Source organism: Zootoca vivipara, chromosome 5 (assembly GCF_963506605.1).
Source record: "Zootoca vivipara chromosome 5, rZooViv1.1, whole genome shotgun sequence".
NCBI classification, from domain to species: Eukaryota; Metazoa; Chordata; class Lepidosauria; order Squamata; family Lacertidae; genus Zootoca; species Zootoca vivipara.
In genome coordinates this window covers 64,054,694-64,067,064 of record NC_083280.1, presented here as the reverse complement: position 1 = coordinate 64,067,064, position 12,371 = coordinate 64,054,694, and the positions used below count along the sequence as shown (strand labels likewise).

Below are 12,371 nucleotides of genomic sequence, written 5' to 3'. Positions count from 1 at the left end.
TCATGTTTCTTGATAGATCCTGTCAGCAAGTAACTCTACTCTGCTGAGAACTACATGGGCGAAAGCTTTCCCCAAGTACCCAGCAAGGGGATTCCACAGTTGTTACAATCATGGTGGTCACATTTGTTCTTATAGGATCACAATGATGGGGTTGCACATGTCTTATGGCACAGATCCTTTTCCCCAACACTGCAAGAGAAGACTGTAGAGGTGCATCAGGAGGAGGTAAGGCTTTCAGCACTTCTGTTGGGATTCTGTCCTGTCCTTGGTCTTTACCACATGCCTGAGAGTCGATGACAAGCTTGAGCTTGTCAAGGGAGGGAGGGAAATCCAGCTCTTCCAAGACAGGCAGAATCCTGATGCTATCAGTTGCTGTGTTGGGACTCAGCTAGATTGGTGAAGAAAAGGCATTTTATATGCATTGTATATGAATAACACTGTGACACCAGATGATGCTGTGGAGTCCTGTCTTTATACGGTATTGATTGGTGAAAATACATGTACATAACCATCTTACAAATTTATTTCACAGGTTATTTTTTTTAAAAAAAATAATTTTATTGATTTTATATAATAACACACAAAAAAGGACAAAACATATAAAACATTTCCATCCACCTTCCCTCCCTCCCCCCACAAGTCCACTTCTGCCACAAGTAGATCCTGCAGGTGTTGAGAGTCGAAGGTAGTCCATTTTAAAGCTGGGTTTTTCCTCACCCCCCCCCTTAGCTCCCGGACCCCCCCTACCACCAGGAGGCCCCAAGACGAAAGGAGAGGTTAGGGTAAGGTGCCCCCCAGCTATTTATATATAATCCTCCAACATACTACACAAACAAACAAACAATTAAAAATATCAATTTCTTACTTTGTTAAACATTGTATTTGTGACTTCCTCAGATCCCTTCTTCCTGGTTTTCATAATTTCTTAATATAGTTATAGCGGGTTTCTTATTCTTAATTCCAATTCTTATTCTTAAAAACCAACATTGTTTCCCACCTTCTTCGTGACACCTCCCCACAGGCCCCCTCCTGCCACAAGAGGAATCTATGAGGTGCGACCATCCAAAGGAGGTCCATTTTGTAGTTGGGTTTCCTTCCCCCCTCCCCCCCAGAGCCCCCCTGCCACCAGAGGCTTCAGGGCGATAGGGAGGAAGATAGGTAGCTATCCCCCCCAACTACCTAACTAAACATAACATTATTTCACAGGTTATTTTTGATCCCTCCAGAAGGGGGCAATCTAAGGCTGTTTTGATTTATTGAAGTCCTGAATGAAAAAGAAACAAAAAAATGACAGGAATATACCGGCTGATGGCATGTGGAAAGAAGTTCGTTTAAAAAGGGAGAATATTGCTATGTTTTATTGCAAAAGTTATATTAACATCTTTTCACATCAATAGCAAAATGAGAAGGGTGTGTGTGTTCTGTGCGTTACATTCATATTTTTTTCCTGACTATAATTCATATGCAAAAAGATTCCCACCTCTTTATAAACCATCATACTTAGCAAATTCCTTACTTTGCACTGCCAGAATTCACAAGTTGGTACCAGTTTTTTCCTAATACCACAGGAATGGTGGGTGTCAGCTTGCACAAACCCTTCTCCTACTTAGCCTTAAGCCTTTAGTAACTAACTGTCTCTAATACCACAGGGAGTCAGTTTACACAATCCCCCCCCCCCAGCCTTTAGTAACTAAACTCGTCATAGATCCACCCATCAGCTGCACTTTACTGTAACAGAGCCATTTCCAGCCTCCTCCTGCTGGCACTTCAGACTGGAGGCTGCAGAGAGTCTGAAGTACACATTTCTTCAAAAACTGCTGCAATTTAAAAAACACTGAAAACCATGCTCCGGGTAATTGTGGAATCTGCTGCCAATATCCCTAGACATAAATTCGGAAAACCAGATCCTATCGTGTCCGTTATTTTTAAAGGTAAGGAAAGCTAACTTGTGAAATATCATTTTAAGCAAGGATATTTTTCAATGTGCCAAGATAAAAAAGTATAACAGGTGTGGTAATCTGCAAATGACATACTTCTGAAGAAAGTAGTAACTTTTGTGCAACACAGGGTGTTTGTTTAAGAACTGGAAAGTGGTAGGGTGGCATTTTCTGGAGCTGCTCTTTCTAAACTTCTGTATAGGCTTGTTAAGCATCTGTGCCCGCACATAGATAGAGCACCTTTTTAGTTTGGATTAATGTGTAAGTGAACTTCACCTTAAGAAATTACTTTTTTGCAAAGGCAAATAGTGATTTTGAGTGTTTAGTTCACATCTTTTCTTTCTTTCTTTTTTAAATGGAAACATTGATTCCTTTTCCTGTTTGCCTTAAAATAGTTTTAAAAACTTTTTGAACATTAATCATCTATGTTCTTAGACTCCTTCCCCCTCCTTGGAGGTTTTTTGCTTTTCAGACTTTGTGCTTAGCAAAGTAATAAAAGATGAGGGAGCAGAAAAAAGGATGCTCCTTTGCATTTGTCCAGAAGTGTGAAACTGAGATTTATTCCACTTTTCTTTGGTGTGAACTTTGTGGTGAATTTCAGTTTGTGCTGCTTCCTATCCTCATAAGTGAATGGTTGTAATGCTGTTATGTTAAGGTGCATATAGAGTCGTTTGCCTTATAGCTCATCACATACATTAAACTAGGGTTGCCATGTTTCAAAAAGTAAAAACCAGGACACCCTGAAAGAAGTTGTTGAGCTTTCTTCGATTGATTTGCCTAAGATCCAGGACAAAGCACTACCTTTCGGAAATTCCCCCTGATTCTGCTTTTGGAATCCCGGTAATGTCCGGGAAACTCCGGATGTATGGCAGCCCTAATTGGCCTGAAGTTTAGATATATTATTCTTGGATGTCTGTGCTGAACTGAAAAATAGGTTGCAAGAGTTTTACTGGATGAAAATAACTACAGTACAGGATACTGAGTTTTCAATAGGCTAAGATGATTTAAATAAGGAAATACAGTGCAACAAGGAAGTTGGTCTGTACCTTAATACTTGAAAAAACTTATTACTGGAATATTTGAATAGCATTGTGGAAAGGTGTGAACCATAGTTTCCTCTACTCCTAGTTGGGTTGGGTTTTTTTTTTAAGGTTTCTGTTTACTTCAGGCTTCCTCAACCTCGCCCCTCCAGATGTCTTTGGCTTACAACTCCCATGATCCCTAGCTAGCAGGACCAGTGGTCGGGGATGATGGGAATTGTAGTCTCAAAACACCTGGAGGGCCGAGGCTGAGGAAGCCATACTTGCCATATTTTAGGATATTCAGTGCTGTTCTGCCTTTGCGTAAAACTCAAATGGTGGCTTGTGAAACAGGAATTTATGGGTAAATAAATGCAGTAGTTACAAACCGACAGAGCAAGCCTTATATTCACATTACCATGGGACTTAAGATATACTACTGCTGTTCAGTTATTTAAGAAGAACTCATTGAAAGCAATAGATGGGAAATTATTGGTGTTAGGCCTGGGGCTAGTGCAAAGTTGTGCCATCTATGCGGGTGTGGCTATGGACTGATGTAGAATAGGATGTGGAATGTGCTCCCCCCGGTTCTTCCCACAACCCACCCACATCTCTCTCTCACACACACACCCTGCTCTGGCTACTCCACCAGCATATCAAGGGTCTTCCGCCAGTGTATCTGTCCTGGTGGCATTGCATTTGGTATTCTGCTGGACATACAAGGCTTCTGCTGAACCCCATAAGTTCTCAACCAGTAGATCTGCAGCATAGGATTACACCCCTAAACTACACTCCTGCAAACCTTTCTTGGTTTTTCCGAGACATCGCTTTGTGAAAAAGCCAAAGGCTGATATATGATATTCATGATTTATTTATGATTCATTCATGGTTTACACAGTCCATATTTGAGCTTGCTCAAGGTGTATTTACCTTTTTATTTTTTTAAACTTAGCTGGCTGGATTTTTGCACGAGGCAGTGTATGGGTAGCTTAATCGTAGGATAGGAGTCAAACAATATATTGGACATTATCTGTATTTACTATTTCCCCCTCAGCAATACAAAAAGCAGCTTACCTTGGTGGCAGGACTGGGTGTAGGGTGTGTTAGGTGATAAAAACCACATGGGCTAAGGATTAAAGATATCCTCTCTGTCCCAATATAATTCTCTCTTCTGCCTGCCTGTTGGCCTGCCGAAAAACAGGTGAAAATAAATACACAGGAACATAAAGAGCTACCCCATACTGAGTCAGACCATTGGTCTATCTGGATTAGTAATGGATGCGGGTGGCGACGTGGTCTAAACCACTGAGGCTCTTAGGCTTGCCGATCAGAAGGTTGGCGGTTTGAATCCCCGTGACGGTGTGAGCTCCCATTGCTCTCTCCCAGGTCCTGCCAACCTAGCAGTTCAAAAGCACGCCAGTGCAAGTAGATAAATAGGTACAACTGTGGCAGGAAGGTAAACAGCATTTCTGTGCGCTCTGGTTTCTGTCACAGTGTTCCGTTGCGCCAGAAGTGGTTTAGTCATGCTGGCCACATGACCTGGAAAGCTGTCTGTGGACAAACACTGGTTCCCTTGGCCTGAAAGCGAGATGAACGCCACAACCCCATTCTTTGACTGGACATAACCGTCCAGGGGTCCTTTACCTTCTTCTTTTTTTACCTTCCCCTAGTAATGACCACACTGACTGGTGTCAGCTCTCCAGGGTTTCAGGTGAGGGAACCTTTCCAGCCCTCCCTGCAGATGCCTGAGATTGATCCTTAGACCTTCTACATAAAAATGCAGATGTCCTACCGGTAAAGCTGAATCTGCAGCAAAAGATGTAATTTGACCTTTAAAAGGGGCCCTGTCCGGTACGTAATAGAGGTTTCATTTTTAAATTGCCTTCCTAGCAGTAGTGTAGCAGAGCCTCCACTTCTTCCATCGCAAGGATGATTAGGTTATCTCTTGAGGCGCCATGTGCTAATCCTCTGCATGCCAAATAATTTTTTTCCTCTCGCGTACAAATCTACCAAACAAACTAAGCAGGGAAAGACGTACATTATATTATCGTGCATGGCTAGGGGTTAAGACACCGCCTTTTGATTTATTTTAAAATCCAAAATCCCTTAATTACAGCCAGCCAAAAGGTCACAAAATAGTGAGCAAGCGTTGGAGCCCACCAGAACTCCTCATAAGGCTGAATGTTGAAGTTGGTGCGTGAGCGACTAAAAGAGACAAGGCAGCTTGATTTTGAAGCCATGATTGTCTGTATTAGTCACAACTTCATTTCTGCTCTTTAAAACATAGAAAGAATGTAGCTGTGGGGAGCATGGCTATGAGGACTGGTTCCTACAACCCCTGGGGTTCTTTGGAAGATTCACAGAAGTTCCACAGTGCAAAACTCAATAATTGCTGACATCCTTCTTTGAGAGACCGCTTCTTCCTCAGTTTTACCAATGCATAGCCCCAGGGAATGGTCTGTCGAGAGTGATGGTAGGATCACCTCCCAGCCAACTTCCTGTGTCAAATGAACATGGCACAGAATGCCCTGATTTCCTCAATAGACAAATATATATAGGAAGGCCTGATTTCCTGAAGGCAGGGATTAAAAAACAAATAAATAATTTTAAAGCCCTTGAATCATGCCTCCCTCTCTTCTACCTGAACTTTCCCTTGCATGCTCTAATATAGTTTATATAAAAAACATTTTGCAGCAGTGAATTAGTTGTTATATTTAATTGTGTCTTTTTTCACCCTGGTTGAATGCAATGATGTGCAGGTTTTATATTATTTGTCTTCCTCTACAATTCTGTAGCTGAAGTTAGGAAACTTAAAATACAGCCACCAAAAATGTGTTGGCATGTTTATGGGTTTTTCAGTGTTCTTCAAGCCCACAGCCTTAATGAAGTTGAACCATATGCATAAAGTCACAGAATGAGAGACCAGGCAGATTACTGGCTTTCCATATGCAAATTTGAACCAGATTGTTGGAGAAGAAGTTTGGATAAAAGGGCAAAGGTTTATCCTTATGGTTCTTCACCAAATGCCGTTTTCTTCTTGAAAATGTTAAGTGAATAGCTTCAATAGAGAGGGAAAACAGCAAAGTAGTCCAAAGATGCAGTAATTCTAGAGCCTCTAAGGGCCTGGGATGTGGGTGGTATTTACAGGATCAGAGCCAAACGTAAGTGTGAGTAGAAGCAAGTCAAGAACAAGCAAAGGAGAGAGATTTGGGAACCAGGAGAATATCCTACCAGCAGCAATCATGGGGATAGGTTGATCAGCAGAATATTTAGAAGCAGTATCATCACCGTTCCATCCATTTCTGTTTTTTCTATGTCTTTAGAAATTCTTGTTTTTAATCTGTAAGCTGCCTTGAATCCCATCAGGGAAGACGGTGGGGTATAAATAAATATGTAATAATAATTCTTATATTAAGACATGAGGGTTGTTGCAGCACAAGAGGGGCATTTCATCTGGGTAGGGGAAGGTTGAATCTCCCAAACTGCCCAATAACCACTGAGCAGTAGCCTTGGAATGCTGACTGACTGACTCGGGCAAAACCAGAAAAACTGGTAGGGGGAATGGACTATAGAATACTGCAGGGGGTCATGATGGACCGAGTGCAATACTGAAATGAAACACTTCACATTGGTTAAGGTTCTGTTGAAGTTCCTGCTTGCCCTTCTGTCTGCCAGATGATAATGGCAAATACATAGCTGCCAAGTTATCCCTTTTTTTAAGGGATTTTCCCTTATGCTGAATAGGCTTCTTCGCAAGAAAAGGGAAAACTTGGCAGCTATGCAAATAGGAATATAGGAAGCATATAGGAACATATACTGAGTTAGACCAAATATGTCCATGGAGGTGCAGGTCAATCCTGTGTCCAGGGCAGCTGTCTACCAGCTCCATCTGGTATTCAGGCTGAGACCCTACCTGCTTGCAGACTGTCTTACCATAGTGGTGCATGCCCTGGTTATCTCCCGCTTGGACTACTGCAATGCACTCTACGTGGGGCTACCTTTGAAGGTGACTCAGAAACTACAACTAATCCAGAATGTGGCAGCTAGACTGGTAACTGGGAGTGACCACCAAGACCTAATGGATCTTCACCGGCTTCCAGTACATTTCCGAGCACAGTTCAAAGTGTTGGTGCTGACCTTTAAAGCCCTAAATGGCCTTGGCCCAGTATACCTGAAGGAGTGTCTCCATCCCCATCGTTCAGCCCAGACACTGAGGTCCTCCTCTGAGGGCCTTTGGCAGTTCCCTCACTGCAAAAAGTAAAGTTACAGGTAGGTAGCTGTGTTGGTCTTCCATAGACGGATTTTTTTAAAAAAAAATCCTTCCAGTAGCACCTTAGAGACCAACTTTGTTATTGGTAAAATAAAAAAATTCCTTCAGTAGCACCTTAAAGACCAACTTAGTTTATATTTTGGTATGAGCTTTCGTGTGTATGCACACTTCTTCAGTATCTGAAGAAGTGTGCATGCACACGAAAGCTCATACCAAAATATAAACTAAATTGGTCTTTAAGGTGCTACTGAAGGAATTTTTTTATTTTGCTTCGACTCAGACCAACACGGCTACCTACCTGTAACTTTGTTATTGGTATGAGCTTTTGTGCGCATGCACACTTCTTCAGATACCAGATAACTGAAGAAGTGTGCATGCATACGAAAGCTCATACCAATAACAAACTTAGATGGTCTCTAAGGTGCTACTGGAATGATTTTTTTTCATTTTGCATAAAGTAAAGTTATAGGGAAACAGGCAAAGGGCCTTCTCAGTAGTGGCACCTTCCCTGTGGAACACCCACCTCTCAGGTGTCAAGGGAATAAAGAATTACACAACTTTTAGAAGACATCTGAAGGCAGCCCCGTATTGGGAGGTTTTTAATGCTTGATGCTTTTATTATGTTTTTAGATATCCTGTAAGCCACCCAGAGTGGCTGGGGAAACCCAGCTAGATGAGCGGGGTATAAATAATAATAATCGTAACCATCATTATCCCTATTCAAAGCCACGTGCCCCATTTTTTTTCCTGCCACCAAAGTGTTGTAGCTCCCCACCCCCCGCAAGTGTATTTAAAGCAATGGCCATTTGTCATGCTGGCTGAGGCTGGCCAGAGCTGGAATCTACCAATATATGGAGGGCCACAGCATCCCCAACCCTGAATTAAAAGAACGATAACAAAGGATACTGTATCGCCATGTCCCTTAGCTGCCCTACATAATAAGCCCCTGTCCTTGCCAAAGGAAAATTGCATCCTTGGCTACTGCCACTTTTTCCATTCATTTCTTCTACATGAAACAATTAGTTTGGACCAATGCCTGATACTATTAAATATATGTTAAAGCACAGCGAGCTACAATATCATTCGGTTTAGACTGATAGCATTGTGGTAGATATTTTCCAGTAGGAGTTGCAGATTTACAGTTTTTGTGGTCTGGTCTGAGTCATTGTCCTGCATAGTCTTTTTTTAAACGATTCCTGTTACAGGAATGTGAGTCAATTCCCCACTCCCTGCACAAGGGCTAATTGTCATCACCTCCCCCATATATCCAGCAGAGAACTACTGTATCAGAGCTGACTGACTCAGTGTTAGGCAGAGAAGGGCTGGGGGAACTTGTTGATTTGTGTTCACAAATCAACACACAGCAATCTTGTTCATGCTGCCTTGGAAGTAAGCTCCACTATATTCAATGTGTCTTACTCTATAAGACCCGTGTTAGCCTTAATTCATTATGATCCATTAAAGGTTCAGAGATTAAGAACACTGCAATGATGGGATGGGGAACCTGCCCCCCTCCAGTTGTTGCTGGACTCAGATTCCTAGCTGCCTCAGCCAGTGCGGCTGGTGCTCAGGGAGCTGGGAGTTACAGTTCAACATTTCCTGAAAGTAAAGCAGTTACTCGGTCGCAGTCATTAAAAAATGACCTTATATAAGCTCAGACCATTGGTCTATCTATCTCAGTGTTGCCTCTACACTGATTGACAGCAGCTGTCCAGGGTTTCAGGCCAGGAGTCTCTCCCAGCCTATCCGAGATCTCAGAGGTTGAGCCTGAGGTCTTTTGCCTGCAAGGCAGATGCTCTGTTGCTGAGCTATTGTCCTCCTACAACACCCTGCTGCATCATTGTTTGTGGTGAATGAGGTTAAATCAGAGTGTGTCTTAAACAGCGGCTTCACCACAGACACAGCAGAATCTACACCGACAGAAAATATCTGTTTTGAAAGGTGTGGGGGGAGCTGGCAATATAGTTAGGCCAAAACAACTTTATTGGGAGGCAGGTTTATTATGTACACAAGCACAAAACATTCTATATAGATTAGATACCATGGCCAGCAACCAAATACTGCAAATCAAGTCAGCCCTCTTGCATTAAAAAGATATATTATTTTAATATATTGTGATTGCTGTTTTATATATCTTCCAATAAGTAAGCACGTTTTTGTTTATTTCCAGATGAAAAAAAGAAAACAAAGAAAATTGATAGTGAACTCAACCCTGTTTGGAATGAGGTGACTTTTTTTATTGGTTCTGTTGTATGTGATAAGGCATAGCATGTGTGACAAAGTTCAGCCCCATTCGCCGTTGCATGACATTATGGAACAAGAAACACACATGTCACAACCAACTGTTCCTGTGATTCTCTGTATCCAGAAACAAAACTTCCACATTTCCTGCTAAAGGGAGATGTGCAAGGTCTGGTACACAGTTTCCGTATTTCACTTTAGTGGGAGAAGTCCTTGTGCAGGTGGAATAACTTTATTGGATGCAACCCTATGCTGAAGTAACTCCCACTGAATTCAATAGGGCTTATTGCCACATATGAGGACTTAGATAGACCTGCAGTAGATAGATTTATTCTATCTACGTCGTGTTTCATGGGACTCCAAGTGAGCTTCCATCATGGATCATGATCACAACTGCTTAGCTTCATTAATATTGGAGCATTTGGTGTTACCAGATCATCCACTGCAATGTCTGCACCTCTAACGACCTACACAAAGACTTCCCAGTACGTTTCCAAGCACAATTCAAAGTGTTGGTGCTGACCTTTAAAGCCCTGCACGGCCTCAGCCCAGTATACCCGAAGGAGTGTCTCCAACCCCATCGTTCAGCCCGGACAATTAGGTCCAGCTCCAAGGGCCTTCTGGCGGTTCCCTCCCTACGAGAAGTGAGGTTACAGGGAACCAGGCAGAGGGCATTCTCGGTAGTGGCGCCTGCCCTGTGGAATGCCCTCCCAACAGATGTCAAGGAAATAAACAACTATCTGACTTTTAGAATAATCTGAAGGCAGCCCTGTCAGGGCCGTCTTAAGCCCATCCAGCGCCCTGGCGCTAAGGTCCCTCCAGAGCTCCCCTCCAGAGTCCCTCCAAGGACCCGAGAGTGGCAAGCGGACTGCGGCAGCAGCGGGAGGCCACCTCCGAGGACTCCGCGCTGCGCCTCCTCATTTCCCCAGTGCTGGGTTCCGCTCAGTCAAGCTTTGCCACCAGTGCACGCACCGCGGGACCAGCAAGAGCTGCTTGGGCGCTGTGTGCGCGCTGGTGGCAAAGCTCGACTGAGCGGAACCCAGTGCTGGGGAAATGAGAAGGAGGTGCAGCGCGGAGTCCTCGGAGAAGGAGAGAGACGCGGCGCTGCCTCTCAGCTCGTGGAACGCAATCCTGGCCAGATCGCCGGAACCCTGCGCTCACTTGGCGCCCTTCCAGCGCCCTCCAGCGCCCGGCGTCATGGTTCTCCACGCCACTAGCCTCTATGGCTAGGACGGGCCTGAACCCTGTTTAGGGAAGTTTTTAATGTTTTACGTTTTATTGTGCTGTAAATTTTCTATTGGGAGCAGCCCAGAGTGGCTGGCGAAACCCAGCCAGATGGGTGGGGTATAAATAAAATGATCATCATCATCATCATCTAAAACCTTGTCTAATATCTTGAGTTCTGCCTGCTGAACCCAAAAGTACACGTATTGTAATGACATATATGAACCTTAAGACCTTGCTCAACATTAGATGCCAAGGTGCCAGTAGAGGAATTATTTTAAGTCTTTTTTTTTTTGTTACTTTTTTAAAAAAAGTAACAACATACTTCAGATGCAGGGCAGGGCAGGGCAACACAAGCTTGTATGTATTCCTCTGCAGCTGGTTCTTGTCACCTTCCACTTTATAAATGTTAGAAAGATTGCAAAACTCCAGCATATTGGGACAGTTTAGCAAAGGTTAGTTAGACTCAAAACTAATAATAGATAAATCAGTGGGGCTTTCTTAGTCATGCTGTAGCGTAGCCCAATCTTGTGCACGTCTACTTGGAAGCAGGTTCCATTGCATTCACTGTGCATCCCTTTCAATGGGACATAGTCATGAGTCTCATGACTAACCTTTGGTAGATTATCCCATTGCACACATGAATGTACATTTGATACACATCCCTCTGAATATATAGCAGTTACACATTTGATATTGTCTGAACTGGCCCGGAGTTCTACAGGCACTTTCAACCTAGATAACTACATGCAAATATAGTCTGCACCTATCTGTTTAATTGTGTTACTGATGAAAAATGTTGATTCCTTAAATCTTTTTTTATTGCCTGTTCATTGCACGGTTATGTTGTTGTTTCAACTTCTAAGGGTTATTCTAATTGTTTTTGCGCAGATTCTTGAGTTTGATTTGAAAGGAATCGCTCTGGATATTTCATCAGTCCTGCAGATTATTGTGAAAGATTTCGAAACTATAGGGCAAAACAAGTATGTTGACTTTTTGAAATTTTGAAGGGGAGGGGTATATTTCTTTTTCAGCGCAATTTGCTTTGTGCAAAAGGTGTCTTTTAAAAACTAAATGCTATAATTTTGCAGCACATGTGTATGGTTGGATTTGCTTAATTTAAAGGACTTCAGACATCTTACTGGATCATTTACTATTGGCTCTTCTGCCTTGTACTTCAGCTAACCTTTCAGCTGTGTTTCTGAACTATGGGAAGACAAGATCTCTGTAAATATAATGTTTTCTTATTCAGCATCCCGACAATTCGTTGGGTGTTGCACCCAATGAACAGTGATGGAGCCCACAATAGAGGGCTTACAATATAATGTCGCAAGGCAACAGTGATGCTGAGAGATGGCCTCATAAAAATATAGGAAGGATGGGTGCGTGAGAGTTAATCTGTAACTGAGAAGTGCCCAGGAAATGAGGCTTGTTCAGGAAAGATTTTGAAGAAGTGAGTTTTGAAGTTGTGGGTGGAGTAGCCGTTCTAATTATAATGCTTTGCAAAAGGCATGGAGCTTGTTAATGTGTGGCAAGAGAGGTTGGTTAGCCTGTGTACTGCACATTGAAAATATCTGGAAGAGGGATGAGAAACTGCAATGAGTAGCTTTCCTCCGTATGCTTTGGGTCAGGTCTGCAGCTGTGTCCAAGGTATCCAATCAGAGTAGCCCAGGCCATACA

The 12,371-nt window shown here is 42.9% G+C and overlaps 1 protein-coding gene across 2 annotated transcripts in view; it reads left to right on the top strand.

Moving 5' to 3' along the window:
• The first annotated feature begins 1,723 nt into the window (after positions 1 to 1,723).
• Positions 1,724 to 12,371, top strand: part of MYOF (myoferlin) — a 76,063-nt gene continuing 65,415 nt past the window's right edge. For both annotated transcript variants that reach the window (XM_035137402.2, XM_035137401.2), the window contains exons 1-3: positions 1,724 to 1,931; positions 9,397 to 9,452; positions 11,583 to 11,674. In XM_035137402.2, coding sequence (XP_034993293.2) covers positions 1,844 to 1,931; positions 9,397 to 9,452; positions 11,583 to 11,674 — 236 coding nt within the window. In that variant the 5' untranslated portion in view covers positions 1,724 to 1,843. The remainder of the gene's footprint in view (positions 1,932 to 9,396; positions 9,453 to 11,582; positions 11,675 to 12,371) is intronic.